Source organism: Pelophylax lessonae (genome assembly GCF_965119305.1).
Source record: "Pelophylax lessonae genome assembly, chromosome: 2".
NCBI lineage: Eukaryota > Metazoa > Chordata > Amphibia > Anura > Ranidae > Pelophylax > Pelophylax lessonae.
In genome coordinates this window covers 611,269,936-611,295,420 of record NC_138769.1, presented here as the reverse complement: position 1 = coordinate 611,295,420, position 25,485 = coordinate 611,269,936, and the positions used below count along the sequence as shown (strand labels likewise).

General features: G+C 43.2%; 1 protein-coding gene across 1 annotated transcript in view; it reads left to right on the top strand.

The window, feature by feature from the left end:
* Nucleotides 1-25,485, top strand: part of LOC309548492 (polyunsaturated fatty acid lipoxygenase ALOX8-like) — a 171,734-nt gene that overhangs the window by 66,418 nt on the left and 79,831 nt on the right. Inside the window, exons 5-6 of the mRNA XM_082248439.1 lie at nucleotides 4,477-4,580; nucleotides 23,363-23,535. Of these exons, the coding sequence (XP_082104565.1) occupies nucleotides 4,477-4,580; nucleotides 23,363-23,535 (277 nt within the window). The remainder of the gene's footprint in view (nucleotides 1-4,476; nucleotides 4,581-23,362; nucleotides 23,536-25,485) is intronic.

The window sequence follows — 25,485 nt, the reverse complement described above, 5'->3', positions numbered from 1 at the left end:
TTGCGCGAAGATTGGTCCACAGACCAACACTGCAACCAAACCAGGCGGCGAGACAATACCGCCACACTTCCAAGACCACATCACATAAATACATGACACCCTGATGGATTTGATCCATCATATCCAATGTTGCCGGTGAGGCCGAATCAGCCACCAGGACGCGTCTAAGCACCTGCGTCCAACTCGCGACAGCCTGGGCTGCCAGAAGAGAAGCAAATAGAGCTTTTCGCATAGAACCCGTAATAGAATAAGTATGACGGGCAAGAGACTCCAGCCTCCCGTCCGTGGCATCCCGGAACACCGGGGTATCTTCTGCAGGAATCGCAGTGGACTTATTCAAAACCGCTACCGCGTGATCCACCGGAGGCGGTACACACCACCGCACATCAGAAGCGGGCATGAAAGGATAACGCAGCTGAACCCACTTGGCACAGCAAAAGGCTTGCGTATAGTGCGCCATTGTTCCCTAACAGCGCGCTGAAAATCATCAGTGCAGGGAAAGACCTGCGATGTCTGGCGTCTTTTCTGTGTCCCCCAAGCTGCCAGGGCAGCAGGAGGACATGGTTCATCCTTCAAACGCAGAGTATGTTTAAAAGAAGCAACCAAGTCATCCACGAGTGCAAGCTCTTCAGACGAGCCAGGGGGAGAATTACCAACCCCTTTAACCTCAGCCTCCACCTCGGACCCCACAAGATCCAGGGAGGAACGAGACCCCGATAAGGAGACCCCAGCCATAGTAGCCCCAGCACCATCACCCTCTGAACCAGAGGAAATTGAAAACTCTGGGCCGTTTTGTGGATTGAGCAGCCATAAGCATTTTCACCTGAGCAGCAAGGTTAGCCCCAACCTCAGCCAAATCCCCCCCTGGGGGGGAAAACAGCAGTCCCTTGGCCTCCCACCAAGTGGTAGGAGATTTGCTTCCCTGAGAATCCATTGCCCCCAAACAATATGCTGGAGAATAAAGGGTTAACTGCCCCTTTAACAAGCGCGGCGAGCGCAGCCCACCGCACTCACACACTAGCACAAGAAGACCCCCACAGGGATAAAAGCTCAACTCAGGCAAGGATATAGGGATAGAGAGGATAAAAAACCTGGATAGACCACTGCTGCTGCTGCTGCCTCGATCGGTGCGCCCAGGGAAAAGGAATGATGCAACTCAGGGCGCTCCATCAAAGCCTATGGAAGGCTACAAGAAAATGGCCGCCTGCAGTGTTAACATGCGGCCGGAGCGAGCTAGCCAAAATGGCGCCGTTTGGCGCCGAAAACGCCGCTCCTCCACCTCAGTGAAGTGAAAAAAACACACCACATTATAGTAAAACATGGCGGACCGCCGCAGCGGTCGCTGTAATGTGCCCCAAACACGATATAATCATGCCCCACAGCACACAGCCTTTCACACATTCACAGCCTGACACAGATAGTGCAGCACAGCCCCCCCTCCTTGCAGCCCACAGCATGCAGCCAGAGAGATAGGGAACTTAACAGTGTGAACACAGGCAGGGTTACACAGTCCCAGACTGACAACCTCCAAACAGACAGGTCCCCACACAAATACACTTACCTCCTAGATGGCGTGGGGAACCCGCACAGGCGAACAAGCCACTGCACATGTGACAGGGAGAGTCGCATCCAGGACGCAGAAAAAACTGGGGTTAAGAAACCGCACAGCGTCCAGTGAGGTAGCCACCTCACTATACCATCCCTGCACCGAACAGGGATGGGTCGTTCATTGTGCCAGGAGCGTTACCTGGCTGAACGCTCGATGGCAGGCTGGAAAGCCACTGACCCACAACCTGCGACCAGGGGGATCAGCCCGAGACCCAGCCCGCACAAATCCTCTTCATCAGAAGAACTAACTAATGCTGACAAAAATAACAGCTAAGTAAAGAGAGAGAAAAAACTCAAACAAAAATCAAAAAAAGAATAGAGAAAGGCTGAGGCAAAATGCCCCAGCATAGAGACATCCAGCTACTCCTGACAAGCTAGACATTGAAACTGAAGTAGGAAACAGGAAGCAGGAGGGTATAGACTGAGGGGACCACCCCCTGGGGTGGGGATATGTTAAAAGCTTTAATATTGACATATTCTGTTGCCTAGCTACTCCTACGGAGCAAAGTCTAATACCCCATTGTGACGAATATGAAGATGGCGGCGACTGTCGGAGGACGTAAGAGAAACATAATTTCCTGCTTGTGTGATTGGTTTACCAATTTTACCAGAAGTCTGCCTAAGATATAAGTCAGATTTCTGGCATCCCTTGCAGCAAAAATTTCATTTTTGGTGAGATACTCCCAATAGGAACACATCTAAAGGGATGCAGGCCCAGCAGATTTCCTCATTAGAGCCCTGCAGCTGCCACAGCTGATAGATAATTATGAAACCACTCCCATTAGACCCACTCAGCACAGAGGAACAAACAATTCCTTCAGAATGATTAAAGGTAGGGATCTGTAATGTAAATAGATCAGCCAGAGGGAAATGCTTTTTTCTCAACAAAAGTGGAGTTATGTTTTAATTGTTTAAACAGATGCTTAGCAAAAAAGAAGAAACCCATTCAAGAAAAAAAATGACAATTTTAATAATTAGTTTTTTTAAAATATATCCCATTTTCACATAATATTGCTGTGATGCCTCCTGTTTGCCCAGGGCAGTCTTTCCCAATCTCCTTACCATGTGGAAGAAGCCACAATTAAGAATAATATACCTACACTTATAGTACAGTATCTTTATTAGTAAAGTAAGATTTAATAGATAAAAAATGAAGAATGTGGTGTACTTAGTTACTCCCAGAGAAGATCGATTTTCAACATCCTCCTGCTCTATACAACACAATATCAATCAAAACATAAAATGATTATGAAGTAGTCAGTGTAGTGCCCTCTTACATTGGAGGGAAGAAAAGTCTTATATTAATGGTTAGCAGGAGAAAAGGCCACCTTACATTGGAGAAAGTGCTGTACCTAGCACAAAACATGTAGAATAGAACTTGTTTCTGCTTGCTATTTTAATAAAGATTTTGCATCTTGGTTTGCAACATTTCTGTTGCTGATAAAATTGCCCCTTACATTGGTGGCCAGTGAAAAAAAGATTACAATGATGGTTAATGAGAAGAATGCCCCTTAAAATGGTGGTCAGTGTGGTGCCTCCTTACACTGATGGTTATTGGGAAGTGTGCCCGTTAAAGGTTATTTGGAAGAATGCCCCTAACATTTGTGGTGGTCAGCGGGAAGAATGGCCACCTACAGACAGATAAAAATACCACTGCTTTCAGTGTTTTTTTTTTTTTTGCCTAAAAGAGGAGAAGCTCCACTCCCCGTGTCTCAGTGTTCTCTGCGAAGATTAGGGTCAGGGTTCATGAGTCTCGTACTAAATTTGATATTCTGGACTTCAATTTTCATAATCCTCAGCGTTCTGCATAGAAGTCTATAGACTTTTCTGGCTATAGCTCTCCCCCTGCTGACTGGAGGGAATAATGAAAAACATCATCCAGCATAGAAGTAGAAAAAAGAAAGTAAAACTGTCTGTAAAGTGGACAATGTCTCCTTCTTCATGTTTCTGTAGTCCAGCACCTGGCTACACTACAAATTCTAATATGATGCTGTAGATAACAATAAAACAAATGCATCCTGAGTGTACAATCCATAAGGCCTATAGTAATTAACAGTAATTGACAAATTTTACAAAATAGTTATTTTGGAGTGTACTTTTGTCTAAAAATACGGTTAGCATACAGTTTGGTGCTCCTCACTGAGGAATTTTAGGACCACAACAAGCCAAACAATCTTTTTGCCCAAGGCAAGGTTTCTTCTTAACCACTTCAACTCTGGAAGGTTTTCTCCCCTTCATGATTAGACCATTTTTGGTGATATGGCACTGCATTACTTTAAGTGACAATTGTACTGTCATGCGACACTGCACCCAAATACATTTTTTCCCACAAATAGAGCTTTCTTTTGGTAGTATTTGATCACCTCAGTTTTTTTTTTTTTATAAACATGCGGCGGACAAATTGGACATCTGACACTTTTGACACTTCTGTACTGAAAGAACAGCAAACTGCCTTGTTAACATAGGCAGACTGCTGTTCTGCCTGTGTACTGAATGATCGGTGGGTCCCAGGGACCCGCTGATCAGCTCCTGCTGTGTAGCACTTGTGCCCTATACCTGGAAGTGCAGAATAACATATATCTACGTGATCCTGCGCAGCATGGCCGCCCTGTAGCAGAAAATGTGCTATAGGGTGGCCGTAAAGTGTTTAGATTCCTTCGTGTCTAAGCCTCAGGGTGGCTGTTACATGGCATGTCTGGTTAATGGGCTGTCGTCTATAGACTGGTAGTTCTGACCCTTTAAATAAAAAATCTGTAGGGAAAGGCTGGTCATTGTGTGGAATTTAATGGGTACAGACTTCTGTGTACCAGCATTATCCATCTATAACATGGATATTAATAATCATTGTCCTATTTTCTCTTCTCTTAGTGGCTTAGAAGTAAAGCTGAATGGATATGCATTCAACACTGATTCATGGCATTACCTGGAAGACATCAAACTAGTGTCCTCTCTTCGAAGATCACAATATTCAGGTGTGTAAAATCTGCTTCTGAATATCTGGTATGCATTTCAAACGTGAACTCATTAATTCAAACTTAGTCTGTAAAAACAAATCCCTAAACGAAACTTGCATTTTTCTCGTTGGGGCAAAGGAACAAGTTCACTCATCCTCCCCCACACATTCACCTTCACCTTCACCTTCGCTCCCCCTAACCACCCTTTTTAGCCAACAGGAGCAAAGAGTTAGCCCTGCGGAAAGCTTGCCATAGATTTGTTTTTTTGTCCACTTCCATCCTCCCAAGCAAAGTAGGCGGAGGAATACTTCCTCCCCCCCAGGACATTATTTTCCGACAGGAGGACTCTCTGCCGTCAGAATACACTGATCAGTAGCTGCAGCTGCTGCTTGGCAAAAGTTTTCCAACAGAAGTTAATCCAACAATCGACTACTGTCCAATGGGAAGGGCTGCACATGGATCAAAATTCAGTCTGCCCTTGCTGAACTGACCAAATTTTGATCCATCTCTAGCCAACTTAATCTTGCGTATTTAACCACTTAAGCCCCGGAGGATTTTCCTGCTAAACGACCAGGGGGTATTTTGCGATTCGGCACTGCGTGACTTTAACGGACAATTGCGCGGTCGTGCAACGCTGTACCTAAACGAATTTGACGTCCTTTTTTTCCCACAAACAGAGCTTTCTTTTGGTGGTATTTGATCACCTGTGCGATTTTTACTTTTTGCGCTATAAACAAAAAAAGAGCGTAAATTTTGCAAAAATAACAATATTTTTCACATTTTTTTATATGAAATTCCCCCCAAAAAAAATGTAAAAATCAAAATTTTTTAACATTTTCGGCCAATTTGTTTTATCCTACCTATGTTTGGTAAAAAAAAATCGCAAAAAGCGTATTTTTATTGGTTTGCGCAAAAGTTATCGCGTTTACTAACAAAGGGAAAGATTTTTGTCATTTTTGTTGTTTTTTTTTTAATGCGTAATGGCGGCGATCTGCGATTTTTTTTGCGGTACTGCGACATTGCGGCGGACAGATCGCACCCTTGACTGAAATTTTTGACACTTTTGGGGTTACCAGTGACATTTCTACAGTAATCAGTGCTATATATATGCACTGTTACTGTAAAAATACACTGGTAGTGAAGGGGTTAACTTTATTTGGGAGGAAGGGGCTGTGTGTGTCCCTAGGGGCGTGCTTTCTACTGTGATTGGCTGTGGCTTGAGGTGAAAGGACACTGATCAACAGATCTACATAGTAGATCTGTCTGATCAGTGTTTTAACACCGAGGAGAATGACAGGCAGCTTGTTTACACTAGCTGCCTGACTTTCTCCCTCTCCCCGACGATCGCCGAGTGAGCGGCGGACATCGGGTCCGCCGGTCACACGCGCGGGGGGGGGTCCGTGACCGCGCGGGAGCGCGCCTCCGGCGGCGCGCGCTCGCTCCCCAGACCCTCCCAGGCTAGTGACGTTAATTAACGTCACTCTGCCTGGCAGGGGCTGACCGCCGCAGTAAATTTACTTGCGGCGGTCGGCAAGCGGTTAAGCTTACACATTGCTGAGGGTTTGCTCCCAAAACCCCTGTTGACAGGATTGGGCCAATGACCAAACCAACCAGCCAAGACCCCTAACCAAGTTGAGGCAAAAGGAATGAGTTATATGCTACCACATTCTCAGAATGATCAGATCTTTACACTTGGGGAAGATTCACTTAGAGCATATCTAAGCCCCAAACCCCCCCAAAAAATATTTTTATATATATAATGTATTACCCATTTATTAAATGGAACACCCCAAGTGAGTTTTATAAGTGTGTCAGAAAATGCCAGAAACCAATGAGTGCCTTTTCATGTAAATACCCAAATGGTCCTGATTGGTGTTTTAGAATAGGAGACCGTTCAGATAAGAAGAAGCCCATATGTAGTCGGTTAATTTGTAACTTTACTGGTTTCGCTGAAAATACAGCACCTATTAGTCACATAAATGCTGATATTCTTTAAACCCTTTTATCAATGACTAATAGTAACCATCCACTTTATCATACTGATTTTAGATTATTGGTGATGCTTTCTACTTTAGGTCGAAATGATCTTTCGAAATATGTGACTGACAGACCATTTATTTTAGTAATGTATAACTATACAGTGGTACCATTTGCTATTCATGGACAGTTTCTGTTCAGTTTAGGGACAGGTATCCAGTGTGCTCCAGGGACAGAGATCAGCAGTGACACAAATCACTCTGTTAATGTCCACAAAAGTAATTTCAAGGGCTGCAATTTATTTGGTATAGGTGTACAGTTTCTGTTCAGTTTAGGGACAGGTATCCAATGTGCTCCAGGGACAGAGATCAGCAGTGACACAAATCGCTCTGTTAATGTCCACAAAAGTAATTTCAAGGGCTGCAATTTATTTGGTATAGGTGTACAGTTTCTGTTCAGTTTAGGGACAGGTATCCAGTGTGCTCCAGGGACAGAGATCAGCAGTGACACAAATCGCTCTGTTAATGTCCACAAAAGTCATTTCAATGGCTGCAATTTATTTGGTATAGGTGTACAGTTTCTGTTCAGTTTAGGGACAGGTATCCAGTGTGCTCCAGGGACAGAGATCAGCAGTGACACAAATTGCTCTCATAATGTCCACAAAAGTCATTTCAAGGGCTGCAATTTATTTGGTATAGGTGTACATTTTCTGTTCAGTTTAGGGACAGGTATCCAGTGTGCTCCAGGGACAGAGATCAGCAGTGACAGAAAATCGCTCTGTTAATGTCCACAAAAGTAATTTAAAGGGCTGCAATTTATTTGGTAAAGGTATACAGTTTCTGTTCAGTTTAGGGACAGGTATCCAGTGTGCTCCAGGGACAGAGATCAGCAGTGACACAAATTGCTCTGTTAATGTCCACAAAAGTCATTTCAAGGGCCGCTATTTATTTGGTATAGGTGTGCAGTGCACTATATAGGGGTGTAATCCACGGTATAATATACTTTGTAATATCGAAAGCATATTATAGTGGATTTGTATTGTGCACTGTGCAGCATTGTGACTGGTGTGGTGACTGAGCGTTGATGCAGCAATACTACAAACAGTGACAAAAGCACTTTTAATGTATTATAACTGGTGTGATAGACCAGTGGCCCCCCAATACCACATATTGAAGTGGGGTGCTATCTGAGTATACTTTTACAACTGTATTTTTGTCCTGCAACAATATTGCCTCTTCTGTGTTAACTCTGCTACACACAGTGCCAAACTCACCGGCCAATTTTTTGAACAACTGGTGTGATAGACCAGTGGCCCTCCAATACCACATATTGAAGTGGGGTTTTATTTAACAGTATACTTTTCTAAGAGTGTATTTCTTCACTAAATACAGCAGCATAAAAGGCATTTCATGTCCATGGAATGCCAAATTTTTGCGGCCTTTCAGGGCCGACAATTATTTTTGATGTGAATGCCTAATGTACCTCCAGCCACAGAATACAACTTTCTTTGCTGTCAGGTAAACCCATGTGGGCTAATTTTTGGGACCTATACTGGCCGACACTTACTTCTTTATCCTGTGAATGCCTAATGTATCTCCAGCCACAGAATACAATGTTTTTAGCTGTCAGGTAAACCCATGTGGGCTAACTTTTGGGGCCAATACTGGCCGACACTTACTTCTGTATCCTGTGAATGCCTAATGTACCTTCAGCCACAGAGTACAACATTCTTAGCTGTCACGTAAACGCATGTGGGTTAATTTTTGGGGCCTGGAATGGTCGACACTTACGTCTTTATCCTGTGAATGCCTAATTTTTCAGACTGGAATGCTGTAAGGGTTAATGTTTTTATTGCCATTTTCAGCAAGGTTTCCCCTCCTACAGGTCAACTAATGTAAAAGGGGCTGACTCCAAGCCCCTAGGTGAATGTAACCTGTTACTCTGCTGGATGGACTTACTTCTCTTATGGATTACTGCCAATCATTGACTCTAAGGGACTTGCACAACCTCTTGTGGATTATTGCCTAAATGTACTTGCCTTAAAAGGGATTGCTTTATGGACTCTGGCCTAACATACACACACTTTCACACTTTATGGGGCTCTAGAAGAGCTTTGTTTAGGAACTATGTTGAGAATGACTTTTGAGAACTGTACTGTACTTCAGAAACTACAATTTCTGGAGAATACTATTTGTTTACTTGCTTTGCTGGTGTAAAGTCACCTAAAGGGGTGCATCCACAGCGTATTAGAACAGTGCTTGCAACACACAAGGGGACTGGGTTAGAGGAAGATACAGTATATGGGTCTGAAGAAGCAGCCTCTGAAGTAGCGTATGGAAAACTGTGATAGATCTGGTCTGAGGCACCTGAGACACTGCTGCATAGATGGTCAGGATACACTATGGGCTGTATGTGGATCCCTGCAGCTGTCATTCCACTGACTTTTTGCCATGGGCTCGTCTAGCGTGCTAAACTCCCTTGTTTCAGATGTCACTGATTGTTGGACATCCTTGCCAGCTCCTTGCCTAAAGTTGCTCTCATTAATTTCCCCTGCCAAATAATGGCTATCAAGGATTTCATTGCAGCATCTCCTAAAGAGGCCAGGATGGTCCGCAACTTTGATTCACCGAGGACAGTTTGGGTAGAGTTGGCTCCCCATGAACAGGAGAGAACCTTTCAGAAGAACAACCATCTTTGCAGCACTCCACCAGTCAGACCTGTATGCTAGAGTGGCCAGACGGAAGCCACTCCTCAGTAAAAAGCCCATGACAGCCCTCCTGGAGCTTGCAAAAGGCACCTGAAGGACTCTCAGACCATAAGAAACAAAATTATATGGTCTGATAAAACAAAGACTGAACTTGCCTGAATGGTAAGTGTCATGTCTGGAGGAAACCAGGCACCGCTCATCACCTGGCCAATACCATCCCTACAGTGAAGCATGGTGGTGGCAGTATCATGCTGTGGGGATGTTTTTTAACGGCAGGACATGGGAGACTAGTCAGGATCGAGGAAAGGATGAATGCAGCAATGTACAGAGACATTCATAAAGAAAACCTGTTCCAGAGCGCTCTGGACCTGAGACTGGGGGGAAGGTTTATCTTCCAACAGGACAACGACCTTAAGCACACAGCCAAGATAATAAAGTAGTGGCTATGGGACAACTCTGTGAATGTCTTTGAGTGGCCCAGCCAGAGTCCAGATTTGAACCTGATTGAACATCTCTGGAGATACTGTATCTGAAAATGGCTGTACACCGACGCTTTCCATCCAACTTGATAGACCTTGAGAGGTCCTGCAAAGATGAATGGTGGAAACTGCCCAAAAATAGGTGTGCCAAGCTTGTAGCATCATACTCAAAAAGACATGAGGCTGTAATTGGTGCCAAAGGTGCTTCAACAAAGTATTGAGCAAAGGCTACGAATACTTATGTACATGTGATTTTTTTTTCACTTTTTATTTTTAATAAATTTGCAAAGATTTCAAGCCAACTTCTTTCATGCTGTCATTATGAGGTATTGTTTGTAGAATTTTGAGGAAAATAATGAATTTAATCCATTTTAGAATAAGGCTGTAACATAACAAAATGTGGAAAAAGTGAAGTGCTGTGAATACTTTCAGGATGCACTGTATATGCTATACATAAAGTTTATACTGTATAAAAAAGATTACAATAGGAGTACAAAATACAAAAGTAATGCGGCATGCAATGATATCTTTTTATTGTACTAACCTGACACTTTTTTTTTTTTTTTGAAAATTATTTTTATTAAATTTTACTAGTTACATAGAAAAATAACATACAGACATACAAAATACATAGCGGTGTCTGCTAAGTGGCAGCACCATACCAAGGCCTAAAAAGCCAACAAGTTACAACCGTAACAAACCATGAAAAACCCTTGGCTTTTCATTACCCCCTTCCCCCAACCCTTATTTACCAACTCAACCCCCTTCAGATTCCAGGTGTGTATAGTAGGAGTCCTAATGCACTTTGATTACAAGATAATCAATATCTCTGTACCACTTGCAGCACCAGCACTCAAATTAAGGGATGTGGTGTGATATTAGTGTATTGTCAGAGAAAAGAGAGCTCTAAGTCAGTTGCAAGTACCGTGTTACATGGGGAGAGGGCATAGCCACTCCCCCTATGAATGTACCATTAAAAACTTCATCCCCATAGGTATCCTGATTCATGCCCATTATCAGTTGCTATATCATGGCCAGAGCTGTGTCTCAACCTGTTGTAGTAGAAGTGTCTAACCAAGGCTGCCACACTTTGGTAAACTTCCTTTCACATCCCCGAGATATGTACGTGGCCTTAAAGAATAGGATCATGGAGTTCACCAGGCCCTTCCAGTAGGACAAGGCAGGGGCATCAGGCTTTTTCCCTTGTAGGAAAATAGCTTTGCGGGCATAGAACAATAGAAGATCAAATACAGCGCTTGCTATGAACTATAGATACCAATATGTCTATACTCTATATCTGGTGTGTGTATTACCAGTGTAAAGATATGACAAATATCAAAACATCAAATTATCAAAAAGCATCAGAATAAATTCCATCAGTTGATTGATTGTGCAAATCAGTGCAAAGTGAAAACTCATAAATATATAAAAACTAAACCAATTCAATAAATGAAGAGTAAAAAATCACTAAAAAAGTCTATATATACAGTGGGTACGGAAAGTATTCAGACCCCCTTAAATTTTTCACTCTTTGTTATATTGCAGCCATTTGCTAAAATCATTTAAGTTCATTCTTCTTCCTCATGAATGTACACATAGCACCCCATACTGACAGAAAAACACAGAATTGTTGACATTGTTGCAGATTTATTAAAAAAGAAAAACTGAAACATCACATGGTCCTAAGTATTCAGACCCTTTGCTCAGTATTTAGTAGAAGCCCCCTTTTGATCTAATACAGCCAGGAGTATTTTTGGGAAAGATGCAACAAGTCTTTCACACCTGGATTTGGGGATCCTCTGCCATTCCTCCTTGCAGATCCTCTCCAGTTCTGTCAGGTTGGATGGTAAACGTTGGTGGACAGCCATTTTTAGGTCTCTCCAGAGATGCTCAATTGGGTTTAAGTCAGGGCTCTGGCTGGGCCATTCAAGAACAGTCACGGAGTTGTTGGGAAGCCACTCCTTCGTTATTTTAGCTGTGTGCTTAGGGTCATTGTCTTGTTGGAAGGAAAACCTTCGGCCCAGTCTGAGGTCCAGAGCACTCTGGAGAAGGTTTTTGTCCAGGATATCCCTGTACTTGGCCGCATTCATCTTTCCCTCGATTGCAACCAGTCGTCCTGTCCCTGCAGCTGAAAAACACCCCCACAGCATGATGCTGCCACCACCATGCTTCACTGTTGGGACTGTATTGGACAGGTGATGAGCAGTGCCTGGTTTTCTCCACACATACCGCTTAGAATTAAGGCCAAAAAGTTCTATTTTGGTCTCATCAGACCAGAGAATCTTATTTCTCACCATCTTGGAGTCCTTCAGGAGAGGCTTCCGTCGGGCCACTCTGCCATAAAGCCCCGACTGGTGGAGGGCTCCAGTGATGGTTGACTTTCTACAACTTTCTCCCATCTCCTGACTGCATCTCTGGAGCTCAGCCACAGTGATCTTTGGGTTCTTCTTTACCTCTCTCACCAAGGCTCTTCTCCCCCGATAGCTCAGTTTGGCCGGACGGCCAGCTCTAGGAAGGGTTCTGGTCATCCCAAACGTCTTCCATTTGAGGATTATGGAGGCCACTGTGCTCTTAGGAACCTTAAGTGCAGCAGAAATCTTTTTGTAACCTTGGCCAGATCTGTGCCTTGCCACAATTCTGTCTCTGAGCTCTTCAGGCAGTTCTTTTGACCTCATGATTCTCATTTGCTCTGACATGCATTGTGATCTGGAAGGTCTTATATAGACAGGTGTGTGGCTTTCCTAATCAAGTCCAATCAGTATAATCAAACACAGCTGGACTCAAATGAAGGTGTAGAACCATCTCAAGGATGATCAGAAGAAATGGAAAGCACCTGAGTTAAATATATGAGTGTCACAGCAAAGGGTCTGAATACTTAAGACCATGTGATATTTCAGTTTTTCTTTTTTAATAAATCTGCAACAATGTCAACAATTCTGTGTTTTTCTGTCAGTATCGGGTGCTGTGTGTACATTCATGAGGAAGAAGAATGAACTTAAATGATTTTAGCAAATGGCTGCAATATAACAAATAGTGAAAAATTTAAGGGGGTCTGAATACTTTCCGTACCCACTGTATATATATATATATATATATATTTCATTAATTTGGAGCACAGCAGTCACTTTATATATTTCGGACATTTTCCCTGGCTATTCATATATATATATATATATATATATATATATATATATATATATATATATATATATATATATATATAGACTTTATTTGTGATTTTTTACTCTTCATTTATTGAGTTGGTTTCGTTTTTATATATTTATGCATTTTCACTTTGCACTGATTTGCACAATCAATCAACTGATGGAATTTATTCTGATGCTTTTTGATAATTTGATGTTTTGATATTTGTCTTATCTTTATACTGGTAATACACACACCAGATATAGAGTATAGACATATTGGTATCTATAGTTCATAGCAAGCGCTGTATTTGATCTTTTCCTGAGATCATACATACCATACTACTTTCTACACATACAGCGGCTGCTAAGTTCATTTTCTTTCAAGCTAGAGTATATAAACATCCACCTATTAATTTTTATAGTAATTAAATCAACCATTCCTGAAACTCCTTGGCGCGTGGAATATACTTTATATATCTTCTCAATAGAACAATAGAATGCTAGGGTTCTGAATTCTGATTGCTGTGGATTACACCATCTCCTCCACCAGACCCAGCAGACACACTTGGACTGTCATGGGGACTGGTACATTTAGAACGTCAGCAGTACAAGAAGAAACCTGAATCAAGAAATCTTGGATGAGGTGGCAGTTCCAAAAAATGTGGTCAAAATTGGCTGGAGAGTGGTTACACCGCCAGCACTCTGCAGAGGTGGAATGGAAGATAGTCGCCAGTCTAGCTGGTGTATAATAGATTCTGTGGATGAACTTAAATTGGATCAGCCTATCTCTTGCTAAAATTAAATGTTTAAAAGGCTGTTCCCACACTTACTCCCACTCCTTCCCTTGAATCGCCTGTACCTCCATCATCCATTTCTCCCTACATTTTGTTACTGCAGGAGGTGTTTTTTTTAAATAATTCATTATAAGCTACGGATAGAACCTTTGGTAAGTCCTTCTCTGACAGAAGACTTTCAAGAGTAGAGGGTCCAGCCTCCACCCTGCAATTATGAAATTAAATTTGGAAAGCATGTCGAATTTGGAAGTAGCGGTAGTAATAGGAGTTTGGAAGGTCGTGTCTTGCTTTTAATTGATCAAATGTTAGAAGTTCCCCTTCTCTAGTGATGTCACCCAATGTCGTGATACCCTTAGACCTCCACACCATGTGTAGCTAGGGCTAGAAAGTCTACTCGCCAGCTCCCATGCCCTGATGGTGGCCTTCATAGTTGTGGTCAGTGGAAGGGTAGACCTAGTTCCTCTAAATAATGCCAAGCGTAAACTTTCATATGAGCCTAATAGTGCCACCTCTAGCACAGTTGCTGAGTCATCTCTTATCTCCAACCAACCAACTGTGGGCAAATACCATTTGACCAGCCAGATAATATTTTTGCCAGTCCGGTTAGGCTAGTCCCCCCCTGCCACAGGGCTCCTGTAAGACCTTAAGTCCTATTCAGGGACCATAAAAAAAGAGTTGATAATTCCATCCAGTTTTTTAAAGAAAGACTTGGTTATCGACCGGGAGGACTTTCATTTTAATTAGGTTTATTCTGCCTATCAGGGACAACAGAAGCTTTTGCCAAGCCTGAAATCTGTGCTTCAGTTGTGTCACCAATCGAGCCAAATTTAGGGGCATGTAGTAGGGCTGGGCGATAAAACGATACCGATATGTATCGCGATAGTCCAGTGATCAATAGCAATAAAAGCTTTTGAACGATAAAACGAAAAGTCCGCTCCGACGGGTTTAAGCTTTAAAAATGGCGCCGCCCGGCGCCGCAACGTCACCGCGCACACGCCGCCGCCGCCGCTCGGGAGAGGCCGGGAATAGCCGAAATTACACGAGCGGTGGCGGCGCGTGCGCAATGACGTGGCGGCGCCATTTTTAAAATGAAGGCACCTCTGGAACAGGTAAGTGAAACAGCTTCACTACCTGCCATTATGCAGGGCTGCGGGCACACTACAAGGGATGCAGTGCTGCGGGCATGGTCTACCTGTACCATGCCCACAGCACTGCATCTCCTGTAGTATGCCCACAACCCCGGATCCTCTTGTACCATGCCAGTACCCTGCATTCTCCTGTACCATGCCAGTACCCTGCATTCTCCTGTACCATGCCAGTACCCTGCATTCTCCTGCACCATGCCAGTGCCCTGCATTCTCCTGCAGCATGCCAGTGCCCTGCATTCTCCTGCACCATGCCAGTGCCCTGCATTCTCCTGCACCATGCCAGTACCCTGCATTCTCCTGCAGCATGCCAGTACCCTGCATTCTCCTGCAGCATGCCAGTGCCCTGCATTCTCCTGCACCATGCCAGTGCCCTGCATTCTCCTGCACCATGCCAGTACCCTGCATTCTCCTGCACCATGCCAGTACCCTGCATTCTCCTGCACCATGCCAGTACCCTGCATTCTCCTGCACCATGCCAGTGCCCTGCATTCTCCTGCACCATGCCAGTACCCTGCATTCTCCTGCATCATGCCAGTACCCTGCATTCTCCTGCACCATGCCAGTCGCCCTGCATTCTCCTGTACCATGCCCGCCACCCTGCATTCTCACCCTAGGGTCCTTATTTTAAATGGGTAATAAAAAATATCAATAATTATCGATATCGACCGATATGAAACACTGATATCGTGATACAGTTTTCAGCCATATCGCCCAGCCCTACCGCTTGTATCTGTAAGACTATATAAAAGGTATCCAGGGCTTTTTTTCCCCCAGACAATAGTTGCTGAAACTCAACCATGCCCCCCTGCCAAACCGATAGAACAGTTGGTGTGGCCATATTTCACTAGCAGTGGGAGGATTTAAAGGGGCAATAAATATCAGGAGTGGGTTTTGAGAAGAATTAAAGGATGAGCTACCTACAGAGTGCAGGGTTGAGGAGTGCACTACAGAGTGTAAGGTTTAGGGGTGTGCTATGCACAGTGTGCAGGGTTAAGCTTCTTTTTTTCACAGGCTGTGCACTTCTCACTTCCCCCCACCCCTCCTCCTCAGCTCTGACCTCCGCACAACTCTTCCCCAACCCCCACCTCTGCACACATCTCCCTCCACAGCTTTCATATTTATATTCCTCCCCCCAACCACAAAAAAAAAAAAGCTTCCTCCCATCTCAACTACTTAGTCCAGCTCTATTACCTCCCAGCAATGTAGGCAGTGTTGCCTCTTTCTCTCACTAGCAGGGGACCACACCGGCCGAACGCCCTGCAGATTCTGGTGTTTGCTGAACAGGGTGAACAGCCAATTTTTGGCCGGAGCTTATGCTTGGGCCGAACCATTTGCCCAATACTAATAGCCAAACCAGAAAAATTCTCCCATACAGCTCACTTTTGATCTCCGACTTTGAATTCTCCTGCAATTCTCCTGCAATTCACCTTTTAGTGAATAGACCTCAATGATAATTCTATAATTTCTTGTCTTCTGCTCTGTTAATTGCCCTCTGAAGCAAGCAGGAGCCCAGGCATTTTCAGATCTCTCCAGAGATGTTCAATTGGGTTCAAGTCTGGGCTCTGGCTGCGCCACTCAAGGACATTCACGGAGTTGTCCCATAGCCACTTTGTTATCTTGGCTGTGTGTTTAGGGTCGTTGTCCTGTTGGAAGATGAACCTTTGGCCCAGTCTGAGGTCTAGAGCGCTCTGGAGTAGGTTTTCATCACGGCTGTCTCTGTACATTGCTGCATTCATCTTTTCCTTGATCCTGACTAGTCTCTCAGTTCCTGCCGCTGATAAACATCCCCAAGGCATGATGCTGCTACCACCATGGTTCACTGTAGGGATGGTATTTACCAGGTGATGAGCGGGGCCTGGTTTGCTCCAGACATGACGCTTGCCATTTAGGCCAAAGAGTTCTATCTTTGTTTTATCAGACCAGAGAATTTTGTTTCTCCTGGTCTGAGAGTCCTTCAGGTGCCTTTTGGCAAATTCCAGGTAGGCTGCCACGTGCCTTTTACTGAAAAGTGAATTTTGTCTGGCCACTCTACCATACAGGCCTGATTGGTTGAGTGCGGCAGAGATGGTTGTTCTGGAAGGTTTTCCTCTCTCCACAGAGAAACACTGGAGCTCTGTCAGACCCAGGTGACCATTGGGTTTTTGGTCACCTCCCTGACTAAGGCCATTCTCCCCAGATTGCTCAGTTTGGCCGGGCGGCCCGCTCTAGGAAGAGTCCTTTTGGTTCCAAACTTCTCCCATTTACGGATGATGAAGGCCACCATGCTCATTGGGACCTTCAATGCTGCAAACATTTTTCTGTACCCTTCCCCAGATCTGTGCCTTGATACAATCCTGTCTCAGAGGTCTACAGACAATTCCTTGGACTTCATAGTTTGGTTTGTGCTCTGATGCACACTGTTAACTGTGGGACCTTATATAGACAGGTGTGTGCCTTTCCAAATCATGTCCAATCAACCGAATTTACCACAGGTGGACTCCAATCAAGTTGTAGAAACATCTCAAGGATGATCAGTGGAAACAGGATGCACCTGAGGTAAATTTTTAATGTCATGGCAAAGGCTGTGAATACTTATTTACATGTAATTTTTTTCATTTTTTATTTTTTATAAATTTGCAAAGGTTTCAAACAAACTTCTTTCGCGTTGTCATCATGGGTTATTGTTTGTAGAATTTTGAGGAAAACAATGTACTTAATCCATTTTGGAATAAGGCTGTAACATGACAAAATGTGTAAAGCACTGTGAATACTTTCTGGATTCACTGTAAACAGTAGCTTAATATAGATTTATACATTAATTTTTATGCATTGATGCAAATCTGTCAACTACTTGATCCATGTTTATCTTGTCTGCAAGCTTAAACTCAATTGCTAGAGTGGCAAGATCCAACAGCCTTTCCTCTGCCATTGTTGTACTCAAATAGGATTTTATTAATTTCAGTGCTGTAAAACATCTCCCACAAGATGCACTGCTAACTGGCAAAACGTATGCAATTTTACACAGTCCTCTTCAAAGTCACAAAAGCCTGTGTGAGTTTCATTTCTAAATACTCCAAATTACAGCCATAGAATTTTGCCATTAAAGTCAACTTTTGAAATCTCAAGAAACAATCCACTTTTGGGTTAAGTGACTGAATGCCTTCCATTCCCAGATAGCAAGGATAACTTGCTACAAATTTGTGGCAGTGTTGAATTGTAAGTCTTGTTAACCTGCTGCACATTTTCACTGGCAAGTTATATACCTACAGAGCACTTGAAGCACAAGTTCTAGTTGACACTTTTCCAATTAGTAGGAAATTTGCATGGCAAGTCTCTAGCAAGAGCAAAGTTGAAGTGGTGAGTCTACAGCAAGAGCTCTGCAAGTTTATAGCATGAAAATTCAGCCACAGTGACCCCTGTGGTGGGATGAACTGAACCAGAGCTTGCAGCAGACTTGTAGAATGTTTGCAAAGAAAGTTGATCTGGAGCATGCAATGCGGACTTGCTGTAATTGTGCAACAATGTGAAGCCTGGCAAGTCTAGCAATATCTGGGCAAGTCATTTTCAAACTTTCAGCTCAATTGCTTGCTATCTGGGATGTGAATTCTATTAATTGCTGGGAATTTAATCTTGGGAAATTTGTGATTGTGGGCTGAGATCACATGTCTGCCCAATGGTAGATCGGGATTGCATGTCTTCATGCTGTGGATGTGTCTATATATGTGTTGCCAAAATTCTTGTTTAATCTTGCTGATGTAAAATTACCCATACTCAAAGAAAAGCATATAAACCACACCCTTGGTGCAGCAGTTCACAAAATGTTTAAGGTTATAATGTTCACCATCGGGGAGCATAATATTATTTCTCCCCTTTCCTGTCACCAAGGATTTCACTTTGTCTCTCAGTAAAGCTTTTTGAACGTAAAGTAAAGCTCTTGAACGTAATAGCTGGTTTGTCATTGACAAATTGTTTTAGCAGCATTTCATCTGCCCAAATGGGCCAATGTTTATTAAGGATTCTTCTGATCTCTGATTGTTGGTTGGAATGGCGTAAGATTACATGTGTTGGTACTGAGTGTTTAGGAGCCGCCTCCTTTTTAAATAGACTTTCATCTCGGGAAAGTCTGATGGTCCTTGCGGAGACAAATTGGCATATGATGGGACGCAACATGTTCCTATCGCACCTAGAGGTAGTGGGAGATGTCAAAGAAAAAAAGTTGTGAAACAGGATAAAGGCTAGTCCCATCAGTATGCACTCATTGAAGGACCAATTCTGTGTTCCTCTCTGTGATAGAACTTTATTGATGGCTGCCAAACCTGCACTGTGGGGTATTGGGACGTATTGAGCTTTGACAACTATTGTGACCAAATATGCCTCAGTAGGAACTGTAACATTTTCAATTATTGGTAAAAGATTAATTGTCTTTTACAAAAGGGGGTAATGTAGTGACATGAGGTTGAAGATGAGAATTAATGATTTGGCTCAGATTCTCAGTCGAACCACCACAGCCAGATATAATGGGTCTGCCTGTGGGGCTGGTGGGGTTTTTATGTTTTTTTAGTAAGCTATAAAAAGTAGGAATTTTGGGGTATGGTGTTCGTATATACTCCCAGATGTCTTTAGAAATAGCCCCGGCCTCAAAGTAGGTATCTACTAAAGTATAAAAACTTTTTATTGAATTTATTCACTACTGAGGGGGCTATTGAGCAACACCATTCTTTGTTTTGGAGAATATTCAGGCAAATAGCACTATATTGTGCGTTGTCCATTATCACCAAATCCCCCCCCCCCCCCCCTTATCGAAGGGCTTGATGGTTATAGGGTTCTTCTGCAGCCAGTGCAGAGCCTGCTTCTGAGCATTTGAAAGATTAGTGTGAGACGGAGTTTTAATTGGAAGTCTTTAAATGTATTGGGTAACACGTTTAGGAAAAAGATAAGCATTAGGACTGGTACTGGGAGGAGGGAATTTAATGGATGTTTTTTAAAATTTAGTGGGAGGTGGGTGGTGTTATCAACCTCATTGAGAATTGATTCCAAGTCAATTTTGTCAATCAGATTGCTTGTTAATTCATTAATTATGGGACACATTGGTTGGATAGCAGGTGCAAATTCTCTACTCAAAGGGTTTGATTGTTCTTTTAATTTTTCTCATGCAACTAATTTGTGATATATACATGTAGCACCCTTCAAGGAAGGCATTAGGTAAAGTGTAGTAAGCCTTGACTGCTTATCAGTGGGTCCATGAATTTCAGCTAGGTTGTCATGGTTCCCAGGTGTGGCTGTTGAGACTGGGGAGTCTCCCCACTGTACTCAATGAGGGCTCTCATTGGGCAGTGGATGAAACCCGGCCAATGGCTCACCCAGGCTTGTATCTATCCCAGGAGGGCAGATTATGCCGCACAGCATTCTGGAAGGGGGTATAAATTTGAGTGTAGCACATGACGCAGCATCTTTGGCAGGAAGCAGAGTCCCAGGAGGGAGAGTACAGCTGTTTCTCCTCCTATCAAGAGGAATCGGGTGTCCCGGGCGGCTTGCCTGAGGGTACAGAGGGCTGGGCTGAGCAGCAGAGTGGATCCGGTATGCTGAGGACCAGTGGAGCTGAGAGGGGTCGAGTTTCAAGAAAGCATTCCCAGCCGTGAGTACTGCAAACTGCCCCTGGAGGTCTGCCTAGAGAGAGGGGACCACTTCAGAGAAGTTCAGAGGGATCCGGGAGCTAGCTAGCCGGTGCAGGAAGAGTAAAAGGGGGTGCCAGTGTTTACCTTGAAGAGTAAAGGGGGTGCCAGTGGTTGGGCCCGGAAGTATTCAGTGTACAGTGGAAGTGTAAAGCGTGCAGTGTACAGTGTTGAGAGTTGCAGCAGCAGTGTTACTTAAGGCTACCTCAGTCAGGAAGGACAGGAGGGAGCAGTGTCAAGGACTTTTGAGCTAACCAGAGTGTCAGAAGTCAGTCTTCAGTACAGTGTGAGCAAGTCAGTGATTTCAAGCGCCAGCAAGCGTTGGTCGGCATTCAGCCGGTGTCAAGTCAGCGCTGAAAGGCATTTTCACAAAGTGTCCCGATTTGTACCTAGTTGAGCCAGAGGAATATTCCACTCACTCCCTTCTCCCATCCCCATATAAAATAAACAAAACAAAACCAAGATGCCAGACTGTTCATTGTCTCAGATCTCACACTTGGGCATTCAGCTTAAGTGGACTGTTAATGTTACCGGTGACCATGGCAGACCCATGTCAGGCCCAATGCTACATACATCTAGCTAATGAGTAATTGGATGTCCTTCACTAGTTCGAATTTGTTCATATTTTGTTTGGGGCAAAAACAAAGGCCCAGGGCAAAAACAAATTCTTCTGCCTCAGGGAGTGGGTAGGAAGGCAGATTGACTACATTGAGTTTGTGCTCTCCATTGGTCCCCTTAATATGTAAGGTTCCATTCCTCATCCTATTCTTTGTAAAGACAAAAAACGCAGAGCGCCTCTAAGTGCAGTATTTAATGCAACAATAATAGACAGTACATAGTTACTCACACATGAGTATGAAGTTGTAGGCATAGATAGCTCCGGCGATCCGGGAAGGATGGAATGAGTCCAAAAGAGTCCAGAGGAGTGGAGTGTATCCAGCCGATGCGGTGGAACCGGTAGGTGGGGAAAAGCCAGAGGAAGAATCTTCGGCTGGCTTCTCCCCGCCTACCGGTTCCACCGCATTGGCTCGATACACTCCACTCCTCGGGACTCTTTTGGACTCATTCCATCCTTTCCGGATCGCCGGAGCTATCTATGCCTACAACTTCATACTCATGTGTGAGTAACTATGTACTGTCTATTATTGTTACATTAAATACTGCACTTAGAGGCGCTCTGCCTTTTTTATCTTTACTCGTATCCACAGGACTGACTTCTCTGTGTTCGGAGCTAGCCTTTTTAGCGTTTTTATGCTACATCTCCTATCTACATTGAGACTCTATTTTGGACTCCTATATCCATATTATGGACTAGAAAGTGTCCCTTTTATCCACTTACGGTTATGTAAGTTTTTTTAGCCCTGACCATTACCCCACTTTTATTTATTAATACCACTGTGTAACTCACCCCTGTAATCACTTGTTTTTTTCCCTCTTTCATCCTATTCTTTGGGGGAGTGGCAAAGTTGCTTCCTGATGTGGTGATAAAAAAAATCAGAAGACCTAAATGTGTCTTGAGTGATAATACTAATGATGTCAGAAAGAGAGGAGTCAGATTAACCCATTACCTCACCTTGTGCATACCCTGTTGGATAAGAGGAGTGCAAATCACCACGTGCAAACTGAATGTCCGGAGCATGTGTAGTAACCAAGTGTTTTTTTTTCTATTGTTCCAGTGTTCCAATAACATGATATCTTAATTTAATACAATAATGGCCTTGCTTTGAAGGGCCTTTGACCTGAGTTAAATGTGGAGGAAAACCAGAAAGTTTATTTGTTCAAAAAATGGTTAAAAATCAATATATACATAAAATGCTCTAGTCTCTAAGTGCAAATTGTGATCAGATTTCCTCTTAGCAGGAAACAAAATTACAAACACCATAAATGAATGGAAAATTGTGTTGCCACCGATCTTTCTAACGCATTTCAATTGTGAACAATTTTCTTCAGGGGATATCTGGTGGAGCATGCCTAAATAATCAAAGGAAAAGTAGAGTATACAGGCCAAATACATGTACACTATTTTAGGTGTATGAAGGCAAATGTCCATAACATATTAACTCAAATAGACCAGATTTTCAGGAGCATCAGGCTGCTGCAGTATGTCCTAAGTGGGGTCACAAGTTTTTCAGAAGAGACATGCAATATCTCTTCAGTAATACACTTACCTGCCTGTTACAATCCTCTGTAGAATGTACACAAAGCTTCACATGTGCCGCTCAGTTTGAATTCTGGCATGGTGTCTATGTGCCAGGATGATTGCATTTCTGCGCACGCACAGGAGTGACCTCATTTCACAACAGCCAATCAAGATGGTTGTAGACTGGCATTCAGAAAAAGCCAGGGAGAAAATGCCTGTGCCAGCGAAGGACCTGGCAGGCGTTGGACCGTTCGAGCATTGGTGGGAATTCTACATTAAGCCACTTGTATACTTAACCACCCACTCTCTGTAGCTACTTCTTTATTAAACAGACAACAATCCATACACAATATGTGAAATATCACCAGAATAAAGGCGCTGATCCTCTACAGTTCCAGCTTGCTGCGGTGTGCATATAACAGTTCGTGGTCCTTGCAGCTCCTCCTATTATGCACTGGGTGGCGGACTAGATCAGGAACACAGCTGCAAAAGTAGGAGACAAACAGCCGCGCCAACCTCGAGTAATAACGTTTTATTGAAAGACACACAATACACGACTATTCGATTGCACTCACATATTCCATCTTAACGACAGGCATGTCTGCAAGGGCCTTCTCCTCCTCCCCCTCCTGGGTGGCCTACGGTACGCCCTGCAGCTTTCTATCAGCTCGGGACACCGCTACAGCCTGCTCTTCCGTCCGCTTCTTCCTCCTTCTTTATTAAAGCATATCCTAATTTTTAAAAATCTTGTATTTCAGATATAGTGAGTAAAATATGGAAGAAGGATTCTTTCTTTGGAAGCCAATATCTGAATGGAATTAACCCCACACTGATCAAGAAATGTGTTAAAGTTCCAGGGAACTTCCCAGTTACTGACCACATGGTGGCCACATCCCTGGGGGCTGGCACAAACCTACAGAAAGAACTCCAGGTGAAGTTATATGGTGTAGAGATATGGATCTTAATCATTCAATCCCAATTCCAAAAAAGTTGGGACGCTGTGTAAAATCTATATAAAACAGAATTTATTCACAATAGAAAACACATCAAATGTTTAAACTGAGAAAATGTAATGTTTTAAGAAAAAATAAGGTCATTTTTAAATTGATGGCAGCAACACATCTGAAAGTTGAGACAAGGCATCAAAAGAAGTGGTTCGAAGGAAGAGCTGGAAGAACATTTTGCAATTAGGTTAATTGGCAACAGGTCGGTGACATGACTGGGTATAAAAAGAGCATCCTTGAGAGTCAGTGTTTTAGAAGTAAAGCTGGGCAGAGGTTCACCAATCTGTGAAAAGCTGCATCTAAAAATTGTCAAACAATTTCAGAATAATGTTCCTCAACCTAAAATTGTTAAGAATTTATACATATCATCATCTACAGTACATAATAACAAAATATTCTGAGAATCTGGAGAAATCTCTATGCATAAGAGACAAGGCATAAACACAATACTAGATCCTGTGATCTTTGGACCCTCAGACAGCACTGCATTAAAGGATAAGTTCCCCTTTGGTAACATGTTACACCCACATTCAGGGTATAACATGTTATCAAAGCAACTGCCCATACCGCGATCTGATCCCCCACTGTGACAGCAGGCAGAGGATCTTCTCCCCGTATCCGCTGTCACAATTCAACGACAGTGTGGCTGTGCGGGGCTCCGCCCACACAGTTGCGTCATTCATTCAGAGTTCTGTCAGCTGCTGCGGCAGATTGCTTCTAGTTCTCAAAAAACTGTGAGGGTGCTGGTGTGCGCTCTCAAAGTTCATTGATCTTCCTGGACTTTAGTAACTGTCTGTCTGTATGGGAGATACGAACAGATGCTATACTGAGTGTCTGCAGGAGCCGGACATTGCATCCATGATCTGCTGATTGTGAGTGCAATGCTATACAGCAGGGGTAGGCAATCTTTGAGAGGTATAAACCGTGGTAATCAGCGATGCTATAAAAACCATAAAATCAAATATGAAATCAATAAAATCAATCAATGCTTGTGCATAACAATAATAAAAGTCCTTATGCTCCTAGATAAATAAATGAATAAATAAATAAATAAACATCCTTTCTTGTGCAAATAGCAAATAGGTGAATACAGGTGTTGCTGTGCTCCACTTCTGAAGAAAGTGCTTGTGCTCCCCCTTCTGGTTCCCTACTTACCGGAGCCAAATGAAAGTAGAGCAGAAAATCAGATCTCTCTGATGTGGATAAAGCCCCGTACACACGAGTCGAAATTCGGCTGGGAATTTTTGTTCCGACGACCGATGTGCCGATTTTCGGCTTGTTAGTATGATGCTTCCGACAACCGATTCCGACTTTTCGGACGAAAAAATTCTGGTGTGCAGGCTATAAAATTTTTGTCCTCCGTCTAAACACGTCCGATTTTCGTGCAGTCAGTACAGATTTCGATGGGGAAAAACCTTATGAGCAAGACTGGGCATGCTCAGAGAAGAAAGAACACAAAGAAAGCAATCCAACACATGACATCACTTCTGAAGTAGAATTCTGTGGTGCGGGAAAATTCGTGTGCAGTCTAGAGCACATTCCAACCAACAGACACCACTCTGGACAAAAGATGGACGAGCGGTCGGCGGAAATTCGTTGCATGTGTACGAGGCTTAAGATTCCTTTGAGAGGTGGAGTTCTACCTGAACAACTGAAACAGATCAAAGTTCACCAGGGTTTTGGCATCTTTTTTTTTTTTTTTTTTTTAACTGGCAAGGCCTAACTAAATAGTAAGGAAAACCTAGAATAAATAAATAATAATAATAATAATTATATATATATATATATATATATATATATATATATAAAACAAATGTCACTGTAAAATTATAAACGTAACCTACCTATAAAAGTGGACAGTGTCAGTCAGTAGAGCA